This window comes from Bacillus rossius, chromosome 7 (genome assembly GCF_032445375.1).
Source record: "Bacillus rossius redtenbacheri isolate Brsri chromosome 7, Brsri_v3, whole genome shotgun sequence".
Classification (NCBI taxonomy): domain Eukaryota; kingdom Metazoa; phylum Arthropoda; class Insecta; order Phasmatodea; family Bacillidae; genus Bacillus; species Bacillus rossius.
In genome coordinates, this window is record NC_086335.1 from 51,444,158 (window position 1) to 51,460,395 (window position 16,238).

The following is a 16,238-nucleotide window of genomic DNA, read 5'->3' on the forward strand; positions in this document are numbered from 1 at the left end:
CCGTTGGCTTTTATTTTGCTGCGGGGCTATCAACTTTGAAACACAACGATTCGAGATTAGTTACCGAAACTTATGGGGTTTATTCCTTACATTATTTCTAGCAAAACACTTGATATACAGATTCAGGTCATGTTTCTAATGTTGGCGGAGTGATTCAACGAATGGGAATTGACTGACATGAACTGCTTATTGCTTATGGGGACTGATGAAATATATATTTTTTCACGAAACGCCTACACAAACAGGTACCATGCATGCCGCTACAGTAGTCAAAGACAGCCAAATGCAGTTACGGTAGCGCAATACGTACGGTACATAATAATATACTCGCGACTAAATTTACAGTCTCTGTTAAGTCTTTGTTTTGGTTGTGTCACCAATTTATCACTATACTTGTGTGTGCTATCGCGTCTCTGAACGTATCGTGAACGAAATAATGTGGTGTGAAAGTTTATTTAACATGGCTGCAAAACTTAAATGATTTGCGCAGACAGATCCGAGGTGAAATCTGAATTAATAGTTCGTAGTAAAGCTGCAAAAATATTAACATGTCAAAACTTATTTACGCAAAAGTTCTGGCTGTGCAGGCCTAGTGTAGAGAGCCTGTTACTCCCCCACACCCACCTCCTTCCCACTGCAGACACGCAGGTGGCTACAGCAGGGATTACACTGCACGCGTGCGCCGCGCTCGCAGTCCGATGCGCGCGGGCTAGATTACCCTGGGCGCGCACTCCCGCGCACTGCCTGCCATGATATTGTCTCGTGGCGCGCGGAAACGTAACAGCAGTCACGCTTTAACACTAGTTCCAAAACTAAAATGAAGTTGTTACGGGGCTGTGAAAAACTGGCAAAATAGTTCTAAGATAGTTTGCCAAAAAAAAAGTACCGCATCAAACATGGTTAGTTCTATGCCTCGGCACTAGCAACCTAGAAAGGCACTTAATCCATGCAACACTTAAGTTCAGGAATCTGTTCCGTCACCATTGAGGTCGAAACACTGGGCGGATCTTACCTCGGCAGTTGAGGAGTTGCAGCCAGGGTCCAGGCGGTGCTTGTCGCTCTGGCGGTCGTGCGGTCTCTCTGCGCCAGATGTTCCGGCGCACGGAGGCGTCGAGCGCCCCACTCTCCGACGTGTGCACACCACCAGGCGTCACGAAGCAGACTCTCTCGCGGCTCCGACGATCAGCTCCACACTCGGGCGCCGCGCATGCGCAGAGGGCACCACTCGCGCATTCCCAAAAAAAAAAAAAAAAAATACCTTACCGTAATTCTGGTATGAGTCACAGCTCAGGATGGCACACCCATGCACACACTTCTTGTACGCTTCTGGTACGCGGTTCCTGTAATTGTGGCACCCCTACTCTATTTAATAAAAATTATAAACACGTTACAAAAATATTTCAGTTAAAAAAAGACAATTATTTTTGAGAAGTAAATTAGCACAGTTCAAAGGTAAAAGTATTAAAGGTACATTACTAAATGTAAATAAAAGTAAATTACTAAATTACTATATCACAATGTGCCAAAACGAGTCGACCTTGAAGTGAAAATATTAAATTTAAAAAATATTCAGACAAAACACAAGTCATGAGTTGTGCCAACCGCCTCAACTAAAATTTTAATTAAACACTTAAAATGGCGTACCAACTGTATAATTATATACAACAGCGTAAAAGAGTTTTATAATTTTTAAAAAACTGGACACAACCTGCCTTAGTATAATTGTGTATACGAGTTGTAATTGGTCGATTACAAAGTCACATCCTTTGGATGACCACTTCTTGTTGTTTATAACTGGCTCAGAGTCATCGAGGGTGTCAAGAAAACTGTACTGCAATCATCAACGTAAGGATGCTCAACAAGTAACTCGATAGCTTAACAACGATAGAAATGAATGCGCGATTCGTAGGGCCTTTGTTTGAAAGTTACTAAAGTACATTTACAGACTTCGTTAAGTTGCGTGTTTTTAATTAACGCGCTATTGACGTAACCGTAGCCACAAGGCCCATCTACGTCTAGTTGACGCAGAAGTGTAAGTGGAACAAACATGGCGCCAAAGAGAAATGCATTCCGAGCGTTAGATTTTTTTTCCTTCGTTGGCTATATATTTTTTTTTTGTTACTGATGGTGACCCTGCCGGTTGTAAAGCAGTTCCAAATTAAACCTTTCAAATGCTAAGGTTTTTCCATTTACGTAGGTAACCGCTAGCCTCAGGGCGTTCTGCCTCGTGGATACTCGGAAAGGGTCGGGAAGGGGGCAGGGGTGATCTTGCGGGGTGGGTTTCCCCCGTGGCTGGCGGCGACACAGGGTTGCCCCTGTCGTGTGGACGGCGCCGCCACCGTGTTTTTGTTGCCGCGGGTTATCATCCTCCCCTCCTCACCCAGAGAGAGAGAGAGAGAGGGAGGGAGGGAGAGAGAGAGAAAGAGACGCGTGCCAGGACTTCGCCACAGCGGGTGCGAGCGAGACGGGAAGACACTCGAAGAACGTGTTGAAGAGGAATGGTTGGGTTCGCTACGGGGTGGTCCCTACCCGGTTTTTTTCTTCGCTAGTGTGAGAGTTAGGGGTGGGGGTTGTGACGGGGAGGGAGTCGCGCAACGTATCGACCAGGCGCCCGGCCCCTGCGCTGCCAGGGGATGCTGCCCGCCGGACGCCGCCGTGCTGTGGAGAAATGGGCGTGGCAGGCGTGGCTGTTCCGCGCGCGAGAGCTGCGGCCGTGTGCGTGTGTGCGTGTCCCGTGGGCCGAGGGGACAGGAACATCCGTATGGACGCCACGACCAGACGAGAGCGCGCCGTCATGTATCGACACGCATTCCCAAAACGTCCTTTCAAATTTTCCTTGCTACGGGAAATACGGGGAATATTTATCTATACAATTAAAAAAAATGTAAACATCAGTTCGTTAAAAATCTTTATTCTCCGAAGGATCTTCACCGATTGATTTAAAATTTTGACAAAACGTTGCATTCGAATACGAGAGTGTTTTGTATACCTATGTCACACCTGTGACAGGTAAAAAGATGGATAAAAATATAGATATGTAAATACTTTAATTTTTAATATTTTCTTTGCTATAGAGTGATATATATAGACATATAAATATAGGTATATAAAATAGATGTATAGATATAGAGAGATAGAGTTCGAGAGAGGTAGATTTATTGTATATGTATATAGAGAGCGATTAAATAAATATAGGTACATAGAAATATATAGAGGGATAGAGATTTAAAGGAGATAGAGAGATGTATGTGTACCTACTTAAAAAAAAAATTCAAAAAAAATTATCGTGGCATTGCAACGATCTCGGGGATTAGCTGTTTTCAATTAATTTCTGAATATTTGCCACTGTTGCTTTACACTGGTATACATCAAGAATAAAAATGTGGTTATAAATACATTTACACACGAATAACAAGGCAAATTAAGCTGATTCTGACCAGGCATTTATTATTTCACATTAGCTAATTTTGGCTTGTTTTCTGTGTGTATATTCATTTTCCATTCTTGAGGTTTTTCTTTGACAACCAGTGTAAACCCGCAACGAGATACCTCGAAGAAATTATTTCCAACTGAACACATTCCTAAACTCTACCACATATGGACAATGTAATACCAAATTGCTTATTCTTGGTTGGTATGAATGACTCATCAACCATTGAAATAGAATAAAATATTGACTAAACGGCTTCTCGTAAGGAGCCATCCCAGCATTTGGCGGGAGTTATTTCGGTAAACCATGCAAAAAAAACTTGAATAAGGCTGACCGGAATGGGATACGAACCGGACCCTTCGAAAAGCGAGGCTGGTGTTTTACTATAACGCTACTTGGCTTGGTAGTAGATAAGAAAAAAATAGCTGTATTTGAATGAATCGTACGAAATACACGGAAGCAAATAATTCGAGATACGATACATGTGTCTCAACCTGATGCTGTGACGTTTTCCATACAAATTTTATATCAATAAAATATAATTTTTACCCTCTTTCAAATCACATACATTACTTTTTTCTCGTTAAATATATAAATTTGTTCTTAGGCGTACATATTTAATTTCATAAGATCATTTAACACATTTTTGCCATAATTATAATAGCTTACACTAAATGTATTCATTTAGTAACATACAAAAAAATGTTATGCAATGGAATAAACTCCCGCATATTTTAAGCTCAACAACACCCTTGCCCGTATGCCATCAGAAGTGTCGGAGTGATGTCCTATATAAACTAAACAGGGCATATATATTTGGATACGGCACACAGTCTCATGCATTACCCTGGCATACAGCCAAGTACTCCATTTTCCTGAGGTCATCTGGCACTTCGACCCAACTGCACTCCCAGGTAGTCTAAGACCAGCGCGAATCTAGAAGAACGAGGCATACGACAACCCCTTCTGCTCGTTTCTCCCTCAGAACTTTTTTAAAATTTATGGAGAGCTAGTTTTATTTTTGTTCCATTTATTATAAAATATTTTCCACTTCATTTAGTTGGGACTACGAAGGAAAAAAAAATTTTTTATTAGCGAGCGATATATATTCGTATAAAGTATAAGTCCAGTTTCTGAAATCTGGTGTTTTGTATTAACCAAGGTGAAGATAAATATTACTGTGTCCAGAAGACAGTTTGGCAAGTACAATTTAATCTTATTTAATGACAAAAATATATTTGTACATGTTTCTGTTGGCAGCGTATTTTATTTTTTCTTAGTAGCCCCATGTTACGCTCACGAGGGAACGTGGTAAATAAATTGTTTTGCAAAGGAAGAAGGTGACAGTTATAACCTGTAAAATGTGTGGTTCCGCCCTCATAGTTAGTTTTTGTACGTGTTTGGTTTAAGGGAATCAAAGACGTTTCGTGGACAGGGGCTTTCAAGATCATCCGCGGCTTGTGGCAATCACAGAAAGTGATTCCGTCAGTTGGGCTCAGTTCTTTGCCGCACTCGAGCCAAACACGAGGACGGCGCAAAGTTCAAGCATCTACTCTGGACTCGTGTTGTGTAAAACCCCAGTTTCGATTTCCGGGTTAGGCTTTCCTGATGTCGGGTTTTCTGCGGTGTCCCGAAGTCACCTCTACTCTCGGACACATTCTGTGGTGTTGGTGGCGGTTCCTCACTGAAAGGTTGAATTTTTCATGACTTCGTGAACGTTCACCTCACGTTTGCGTGCGCGCGTGTCTACGTCATCGGCGTCCACCAGGGACGGCGATAATTGACGATGTGAGTAGGTACAGGGCGTTGGAAAGTGAATGGAGTTGGTGAGGGAAAACACAGACGGGGAAACTCTACTAAACCCACCAAGCTTACGGCAAAGACATTCCGCCACTTCAACCCCATTAAACCACGGCATTTTTGCGTGGCTGGTTACGCGAACACGCTACCACCGACGCACACTGCGGCCTCGACGGCCTCGTCATTTGATCGAGTTGGACCCACGCGTTCGAATCCCGGCTCCCCTGCGATCCTCCTCGCGATTTGCCTTGTATTCCTGGCGTTATACCACGGCGTATCCTTTCTGAGCGCCAAGAACGCTCCATCCCCAACATCGCTGTTCTTGCGTAAATGTGTTTTAGTTCTCTAATAAACTCGTTGTCGACGAGAATGTGCAGATAAAGAATTATTATTTCATAGAAAAATTTTATGTTACATTCATAAATTTTCAAATTAAGTCTAACGGATTTGATACTGTACCTACAACGCTTTATATATATAATTTTTAAACCTTTAATGTACCAAAACGGTTGGTTGTATCAAAACTTTTTTCAGCCAGAAGATTTTGGTACTTCTCTTGAGAGGTTTAGTAACTTAAAACTGATGCAATTTTTTATAACAAAGGAGTTATGGTCAATTTCTCAATTTAAAAATATATATATATATATCTTCTCGATTTTGCCCGTTAAAGAACTCGGCAAAGAATTTCTACTGCGTATTTTATTTATCAGCCTGGGAGTAATTTGTGTAAAATCACGGCATTTTTCGGGACTATATGGTTTTTTGGGGTCTGTGGAACACGAAGCGTTTGACTGGAGAGAGGTGTGGAATGTCCTGGATGCCGCCACTGTCACTGCGACTGCAATAAAACAGAGCACGTGACTGCTGCTCCCTTGCAGGGCGGAGATCGCGATGGCGCACCGCAACGGCAGCTACTACCAGTGCTGCTCCGGCTTCTGCGTCGACCTGCTGCAGAAGTTCACGGACGAGCTGGGCTTCACCTACGAGCTGGTCCGGGTCGAAGACGGCCGCTGGGGGACCCTCGAGGTAACAACAACCACTGACCCCGGTACCCCACACACATTCGGGAGATTGAAAAATTTATACCGGGGAGCCAGAAAATTCTCCCGGCGATCGAGGCCTCCGCACCCCGGGAAAAACCTGGGCGCTCGGGCTATTCGTGTACCCATCGATACACTCATGTTGGGTTGTATAGAGGGTAGTGGTGTCTCGGGAGGAATAAAAATATTTTAGATATCATAGCCGCAGACAAGAGAAATCTCCCGGTGATCGAGACCTCCACACCCCGGGAAAAACCTGGGCGCTCGGATTCTGTGTATTCGCCTCGATAAAGGCATTCGGGACATTGAAAAATTTATACCGGGGAGTCCAACTGCACGACCAGGGCCACGATTGCTTGGTGGATTCATCGGGTCTCGAAGCGGACTTGAAGCACGGGGACATGTTGGACTACAGTGCTCTTGTTACGTCCTCGACTACCCTGTACCGGCTAGTATAACACAATCACATGTATCTAGCTTAAATGACGTGAGTTCATCCACCTATTAGCAATAATTTAAACTGTCAAACAGAAGCGTGAAAAGCATTTTACCAGTAAAAATTATTAAGTTACACAGATAAAAGTATACTTGTACAACAATGTTTAACAACACTGATTTGCACAAGTAAATAAAATAATACGTACTTGGAAGAACACCATTTTCTTGCGAATATGGCCCGTGGTGCGGTGCACAACAATGAGCTCAAACCCCGTTGTGTTGCCCTCTGCCCAAATACTCTCTTACTAGATGCCAGCAAGTCGGTCTGGCGTCAGGCGCAGGCGCTACCACCGCGGCCCGCCTATCCCTGCAGCATGGCGGGGTTGAACCTGAGCCGCACGCCGCCACGTGGAGCCCGCGGCCTGCCAATTTCTCTGCACCGTCCGCAACCGTTTCACAAATGTTACACGTAAACGTTGCATTAAAATTTGGTCTTGACATTTTACTCCCATCGCGCCTAAACAAGATTCTCTTTAAAAACATTTTGATTATGTGTAGGCCAGTTTATTCTATCTTAGAGTAAAATGAATCCACGAAATAATCATGGTTTTATGTCTGCCTACTGCCTACTAAGTTAGGAAAAAGATGACTAGCAAAAAGAAAATATAACTTGTGGCTGGCTTTGGTATGGTCAAAAGACTTAAGAGACGTTAACGGCAGCTTCCCTAGAAAATGTGTTTTAGTTGGTTAATTTTGTTGATATTTTTTTTGCATGGATCTAAATTTTAAGTAATTTTTAGGTAATTTTAGTTAATTTTTTTTTTTTTTTTGGCGCGTAAGTGCCGATCAAAACAACTGTCTAGTTATTTTAAGGTAAAGTTGGCAGCCTGGTTTTTAATACGTTAAGTTTTTATTACATATATAATGTGGCAAGAAATTGCCAGGATATTATAACTATCAAGAGTTTTTTGGTGCTTAAAAATGTAATAATGCTATTACTTACCAAAAAAAGTCACTAGAAATTAATGTAGGTTAAGATTGGTTACCGTAAAATTTCACATTACCCAAATTGACTTATGTGTTGAAAAAACTATGTTCACAAATAACTGGTCAGATGTCACGGGATCGTAATAATTTGGTAGTTAAAACAGTTAGTTACTAACAGTACCAACAGTGTTGGATACATCGCCAAAATTTCATTGGCTTAAATTAATAGTAAGGTTTCAACCGTGAACCGATTTCGCACGGGTCGTGCTTGTGTTTTTGTGTTGTGTTATTATACAATAGAAATAAATGATTTGTACCGAAATGTACTCAAATAAATAGAATGAAGTAAAAAAAAACATCAAAAAGCATCAAAGGAACCCATTTATAACGAAATAAGCGTACTTTAATGGAAACGAATTTAAATGATTAAATGCATGAATTGTAAGGAAATAAATCAATGCAAAGGACTGAAATGTGTGGAAATGTTATCTACTTGAACATATTAATGTGAAATAATCGAAATAATCTTTAAACGATAACAATGGAATTGAAATAAATCCACATATACCGAAATGAGTCGGAAACCTATAACATCAAACAAAATCACTTGATGCAACAGAAATAAAATGATTTGTACCGAAATGTACTTAAATAAATAAAATGAAGTTAAAAAAAACATCAAAGAGCAACAAAAGAACCCATTTGTAACGAAATAAGTGTAATTTAATATAAATAATAACACAAAACACAACACAACACAACTTGTGTTGTTTTTTTTCCCCCCTTCTTGAAACTGTGAACCCAGCTTTGCTCCTTGCGGCTGCCGAGAGTTCTGAAGAGGTGTGTCGTGCTTGCGGTGGTGCAGAGCGGCAAGTGGAACGGGCTGATCGCGGACCTGGTGAACCGCAAGACGGACATGGTGATGACGTCGCTGATGATCAACTCGGAGCGCGAGGCGGTGGTGGACTTCTCGGTGCCGTTCATGGAGACGGGCATCGCCATCGTGGTGGCCAAGCGGACTGGCATCATCTCGCCCACCGCCTTCCTCGGTGGGTCAGCCCCCGGCGGGGTGCAGTGACCCCCTCCCCCCCCCCCCCCGGCGGGCCCCCCGTCCACCGTTCCCCTGGTGTTCCGCCTGTAGATATCACCAATTGAGCCTCAGCCGGCGGTGGGGGCCCGCGAATCTCACGACCCGGGACGACGTAGTTCGCCGTCCACTAACCGGGTTAATGCGGGTGGCACCCCGGCCCATGTTTGTTTGTAGATCTGTTCATTTTTATATTCGTTTCTTGCACAAAAAAAAGTTTTAAGCGAATCTTGATGAAATTTTGACACACTATCGACATTCGAAATAAGGTCACTCACTATTTACATTTATATATTTCAGGAAAACCTCCCCATCTTCCATTCCTGTACCCCTTGAATCAGAATATTGGTAACTCTTATTATGGACTTTTGCTAGTACATCAGCCTGAAGGGTCTGCAAGCAACCAGGATTGTCCCCGTGCACCTGAGAAACCTGACTGGCGTCATCCGGGCAGGTGGAGGGGCAGTGCTTTCAAGCAAAACGGATCCTCAAGATAGGCAAGAAGCTTGTGTCAAAGCTTTGATAGGGCCTATTCAAACACGTCTATCAGCTGTTCCCTGATTCCACCTTTGAGGTGCAGGTACAGGGAGGGAGGAGGTGCGGAAACCCGGACATTTTCCGGAAAACATGTAGATATTACCGTGTGCGGTAACTTCATCTCAGCGAACAGTTCTTCAAACGGTTACATGGTTTTGTTGAAGGGGAAACATTTTTTTTATTGCAGTTGAAAACCACTATACGTATGTTAACCAACCGAACTTAAAGAATCACTGCATTGACTCTCTAACACACAAAGTACTATTAGAATGTTTAACCACCACATACTTACTGCGAAGCAGTTAAGACATTCAAAGTGTCATATGTTTTTTTTTTTACTGCGTTAAATCTGGACTAATCAAAGCTCAGTGGTTTTATTCACCACACACATAATTAATTAATTCTTTATCACAAAAAAGTGCAATATGATACTTAAATAAGCTCACATTTTGTGCATTAAATCTCGAGCATAAATAGTAATATAAGAATTTTTTTATCATCTCTGAATTACTGCGTTTGGTGCCGAAAATAAAAAGTGCTACTAAGCCCTATAATCATTATGAACATAATGAGTTTAATCAGGAACTTAACTAAGTTAATCGAATTTGTTTCGAACGTCCAAAGTGCTTTGCAGACTTATTTTATCATCACACACTTACTGCATTTTATCTGGTGCATATTAATTTCAAAATGGTTTAAGACCATTACACTTACTGGACCTAATGCCGAGCATATAAAGAGATATGGCTTTGTTTAAAAATAGCACGCTTACTGCAGTTAATTCTGAACACACAAAGTACTATAAGGTTGTTTAACCACCATGCACTTGTTGTATTTATTTTCGAACACATAGTGCGAGATGGGGTACTTTTTAAACTCAAGAATGGGGCAGCTGCTTGACTCGCCTTTTTGTGACAGTTCTAGTATAAAATAAGTCATTGAGTGGTGGGGCTATGGGTGTATTTAATGCGTAACTTGCGCAAGTGGTCAACATAAATTGTTAATCTATGGCAACATAATCCTCCTGCCCATCGAAACAGAAGCGCGTAAACATTTTTGTTGCAATGCACCATGTTTTCCCAACCCCTGTGTTTAATTTTCCACAGAGAATTATTTCTGATATGTCTATAACGAATAAATCACTGTTAGCTTTTGATGTCCAATGTTTATAGTAGATTTTACTTGTACTTTTTTACCTTTAGTGCACTTGATGTGATCGAACCGAACCTGCTCACAAAAGCATGTAAAAAATTATGTAATTCCAAGAATTACTAGGCAATTTTTTTACAAATTCTGCATCCCCTGATTTCATTGAGGTATAAAAATTAGATCTTCTGTTTTTAGTAATGCAATTTAAATACTGTCTGCTAATGCTTACCAAATAAGGTAGTTGTAACTCAGATACATAATTATTTATACATACAAAAATACAAATACAGGTTTTTCTTACCTAATCTCTTTTTTTCTTCCTCACTGCAAAAAAATTTAACTTTTAAAATATGTTTTGAGCAGCTTTTTCAATTATTATTGTAATGAAAATTTAAATGATATTTTCAGTGTTTATTTTAGAGTGTAATTTAAATAAAAGTATACAATCCAACTAAAATTAGTTTATAAGAGTCTTCTACATAGTAATTGAATATGTTGGTTGGAAAATTTTTGAAATTTCCTGTAACTGAACCTTTTCTTGTAATTTTTGATCAAAACATGGAATTTCACAAAAATATTAAAAAAAAAAACTAACAAGATCACGGTTTTATGACACAGCTAAACTAGTTTAAGTGAACCGCTTTAGGTAAGAATATTAAAAACATTTTTCTAAATTGAGAAGGATTTGTTTATCAGGTTAAAAGAAAATCGGTTGATTACATATAGAATTTATCGTTTACATCTCGAATCGATTGCAATGTTTATTAGATTGTATCTTCAATCGCAAGTTCAAATAATTCATATATACAGTTTTCCCGTAATGCTCTTCACTTATATATACAATCTGAGTTCATATAATTGATGAAACAGTTGATATTTCTGCAGCTGCACGATTCATGTTAGTCCATTTTTATTTGGCTATTGTTTGTTGGTGTTAAACCAGCCAATCACAACAAGCAGAGCAGATACGTCGTTCTGATGTAGGAACTTCCAAAACAAGTTTAATTTGAATGAGAAATGATCCGATCGGAACATATTTGGAATACAATTGACCAGTTGCCGATTTAAACGTATTCCATTGAATCAGTTTTAAGTGCCTTTTAGCCGTGGCATAAGATCAGCTTTCTATCAATACATAAAACTGAGAATGTCAAATATTTATCAAACAACAAGGTAAGTAGTGATCGTGTAGTCAATCAAAGGTTGATGGTTCGATCCCATCACTCAACATGCTTGATGTTAATAAACATGTAAGTACTTTCGTTTTAGATTTTCATTGCATAACTGTGTGAGAAAATTGAATTTCATAGTTATTAATTTAAAAAAGGTTTATTTTAATTTTCTAGTTAAATGATATATAAAACCCGTTTACACACAGGAATTTAAACTTATATTAGCTAACTAGGATATGTCACTTTTGTATTAAATAAAAATTGCTATAATTTTATATATACTTAAAAAAAGAAAGATCATTTAATTCCTTGTGTAAGTTTTTTATTAGAAATGTTAAATGCGTTAAAATATACACAAACTATGTGTTTTATGACGATAAGGCATCCAATTAAACTGCATGATAAAAGGCGAAAGCATTCTTAAAAAATTAAAATGTTCGAAAAGAATGCAGAAAGATCATCATCAGACATCAAATAATGAGATTTTATTTTAAATTTTGAATTTTTATTTCAAAATAGACGAAAAATTTTCAATCAATATTTCAGCATCACTCTGTGAAATTTCTTTGTAAAACGAAGTAACTGATAGAATTTTATTCTGTTTTGTGCCGTTTGTATGGTATTTACATGAAACGAGCACCGCATGACCTTTGTTTTTTTTTTCTCGGCAGGTTCCAGCGGCCAGCAGTGCCGCCAACACAAGAAGCAGACTCACTTCTGCTCTAATGTTAAGTTTTATTTGATTTTTTTTCTCCTCCCTTGTTTCGGCCTCGAATACGTGTGTCGTTGTTCTGTGTCGTGTCGATGTGCGAGAGGGCGTGTTCACCGGGATCCTCCAGGTTCGAAACCTGATGATCATCCATCCCGATCTCGGTTTTCCTGCGTGAAGTGCCCCCTGAGATCACTGCACAGGGGATAAGATTGGGGTGGTAGCTTGATCACTTCCCCAAGATCCCTCGCGCGGGTGATATGTCAGTTTGTCTCCGGCGCGTCGCGACACGGGCAGACGAAGATCAAAGAACGGGTGCTTTTTTGCAGAGCCCTTCGACACGGCGTCGTGGATGCTGGTCGGCGCGGTGGCCATCCAGGCCGCCACCTTCACCATCTTCCTCTTCGAGTGGCTCAGTCCGTCGGGCTTCGACATGAAGGTACACCGACGCAACGAGGCGAGCCAAACAACTCTTGACTTAAGAGACCGGGAAAAATTCGTGGATTCGCTTCGCGATGGGGCTGGAATCCAAACTCGTTCACGTCCGTGCTGCTTTAGTGATCTGACCTTAAGTTTACCCCAAGGTCTATTGAATCAAAGAAAAACTTAAAAAAAAAATCGAAAAAAAGCATCCCGGTTAATATATGTCCAATGAGCAGGTGTTATTTGCACAAGTACTTATATAATCGTGGATTCTATCCTAGAGGTAACTGAAAAAGCGAATTTTTCCAGTCCCCAACTATGATCCACATAAAATAATATTTTATGTTTATGAACTTGTAGACTTTTTGAGGGACCGAGCTTCAACAAAATGAATATATATATATATATATATATATATATATATATATATATATATATAGTCTATATATAGTCTATATATATATATATATATATGTCACGTGTTGATGAAACTCAGGTCCGGAAAGGATAGCCCAATTATTTAACTAATAGCAGTTTTTTTTTTAAATATTTACACTGTTTATTAAATTGTAGCATTATAACATTAATAGCATTTTCACAAGTCAACTATTTATTATCTCCACTGGAGTTCGGTTCGACAGTGAGTGGCTGTCTCCTGTTCGTCTCTTACCGTGAACGTCAGTCCAAACACTCTGTTTCGCGCTGCTCTCTCGTCCGCCGCACGTGTAACACCTTAACATATGATCCAATCTTTCACTCACTAAAGGGGTCACCAAAATTCTTCACTTCGCTGCCCTCACAGGAATGTCTGGGGATCCGCCGGTATCGCCCTCAGCTTCCGACTCACTCGCTGGAGGTCAGCGTCTTCTTCACTGCCTGGGAACTACCGCTCTCCTAAGTGTCCCGTCGTCACAATCCCCAACTTGAAACTCGAAGCTACTAGAACAAAGACGTACTGGTTACGCCACTTCTCACCGCAGTGCTCTCGGGACGTGCAGAATGCTCCAGGAAATACAACAAAGCACCAAGACTACAGGGTGTCCACAAAATAATTTCCCTGTTTCAATTGTGCATTTTAACAGTTTAATTTAGACTATATACAACAAATCATTCATCAAATTTAAGGTAAACAAACCTAATTATTCTTTAAAATGCCCAATATGTGCACATTTAGTTATACGACACACATCCAACCTAAAGTCCAATTCTTCCCACACTTTGGTTAACAATTTCGGAGTAACGGAAGCAATATCACTTCAACTCTGTGTCTCGAGCATAGACACGATCTTTTAAAAAACACCAAAGGAAAAAAATCTTATGGCGTTATGTTGGGTGAATATGGAAGCCAGCGAAAAAGAGCTGTGTCGTCTCGAACGTTATGACCAATCCAACTGTCAGGGACTTCGACGTTCAACCACTTTCGTACAAAGAGATTCCTTTGGGGAGGGCTAGAATTACAGCTTCACTCTAAGCAAATTGCAGAACACAAAACGTTCTAGGCTCAGAAGTAGCCATTGTGCGTTGGCGCTGCAAGCGAAAAAACAACAAAGCAGTACTCGCACATTCCCTTATCTAATATTGTTTGAGTTACACCTTAATTGTGACCTTAAGCCAACACTCTACAACGCTTACAATTCATACTATTAAAATTTATAACTGGGACATTCTTTTATGGTTATACTGTATATGGAAAAACCTTGCAGTAGGTAAGGGGAGGGACAGGCAGCGGGCTATCCCCAGAGACAATTCGGCTGGCCTGCCTCTCCAACCCTCTGGCCGCCTCGCAACAATATATAAATACAAAATAAAAAAAATAAAAAAACCATTCTGCATAAATAGTGTCCAAAGTGACATGTCTAACGTTTTTGTGCGGTGTGGTAGATAAGAATCAATTGGATATACAACTGGAACGTTTTTTAATTTAACGTTAATACTATTGGTTACTTCGTAATACAGTTTTAGTTCATTTAAGGAACATTTAATGTTTTAAACCTAGCCTTTTTTAATGTCTAATATTTTTTAAAGGCTATATAGTATCAAATAAACTTTTCTGAAATTAATTTAACTCGTCTTGTTCAACCACATATATTTTATTTATTATTACATTTAATTCATCACATCCATATTACACAAAAATAACATTAAAATTCAGCTTTTGCTCTTAGCTGTGTAAAATTTATGCGATACATTATATATATTTGATTTGTGGAAGATCAGCGGCTCAAAAGTCTACAAGTTTAATTTTGTTCATCGTCAATATAAAATACCAGATGATGCTCAGCATGCGTTGTCTCTATATTTTTTTTATTTAATTTGTTTTTTGGTGTAATTTTTTTGAAGTTGGTACACATGTACAAAATATTTGAAGGGTCGCAGCCGCACGCCGGAGTTGGATTTAACAAGTTCAATGTCGTGTCGGGTCAGTAGGAAACTGCCACCCTGAAGATGGCGAGCGCCATGTCGACCGGAACGCCGGTGAATTCTTTGCCCTCGATTACGCTAGAAACCCACAAGCAAAGCAACCTCAGACAATGGCCGCTAAAACCTCCGCTCCTTGTGTTGGATATGATTAGGCACGGTTTTTCCACTTTCTCCACAGCATAACTTTTCGTGAAAAGCTCTTGATGCCAACTGAGTTTTTGGAGCATTTGAAGCGTCGTGTTTCGTTTTCTCCATTTCACTGTCTACTGTCGTCACGTGAATGACGCGTCCTGATTGGCCCGGCCAAATAAGGCAACGGTTTCTCTTCCAGAAGGCCACCAATTGCAAGGAGGAAACCACTGGTGCCTGCATAGAGTATTGCCGTTTATTGAGCGTTTATACTTTTTCTTTTTTGCAAAACGATTACCCTTAAGATATTCATTTTAATCAACAACCGAATCGTGCGCTGTCAAGAGAAGAACATGGGGAAATATATATATATATATATATATATATATATATATATATATATATATATATATATATATATAATAGGTATTTGAAAAGATAAATATTACAGAAATTTGTTTTTCATTATGTTTTCAGTACTTAAATGTTTAAACCTTAAAACACAAATCCACACACTATTTTTTTGGTACATTTTCTTCTACAGCAGATTTATTCACTTTGCACTGAAATGTAGAGGTTTGGTTTAAAAGTGAAATATTCAATAATTGCATGGTTGTTCCAAATGGTATTATATATTCAAAACTCTATCCTGTTGCACGGCATGGTCTTTGATGGACAGACTTTTTTTTGTGTTATTTGGCACAATTTTAACTCATTATTTAGTATTTACTCTAAAAGGGTCTACTCGTAGTGATTCAGAGTCATATAATTTATTTTAGTTAAAATAAGTATATATAATTATTCTAATTTGTTTCATAATTGGCTGTCAAAGGTACGACTTGGACATTTTTTTAGGACTCAAACATTATAAGAACTAAATAAATCATGGAACTGAAGCACTCAAAAGCACTTAAAA

The 16,238-nt window shown here is 39.7% G+C and overlaps 1 protein-coding gene across 1 annotated transcript in view; it reads left to right on the forward strand.

Moving 5' to 3' along the window:
- LOC134534003 (glutamate receptor ionotropic, NMDA 2B) overlaps positions 1 to 16,238 on the forward strand; it is a 159,723-nt gene that overhangs the window by 96,681 nt on the left and 46,804 nt on the right. Inside the window, exons 8-10 of the mRNA XM_063371892.1 lie at positions 6,109 to 6,256; positions 8,561 to 8,744; positions 12,679 to 12,788. Of these exons, the coding sequence (XP_063227962.1) occupies positions 6,109 to 6,256; positions 8,561 to 8,744; positions 12,679 to 12,788 (442 nt within the window). The remainder of the gene's footprint in view (positions 1 to 6,108; positions 6,257 to 8,560; positions 8,745 to 12,678; positions 12,789 to 16,238) is intronic.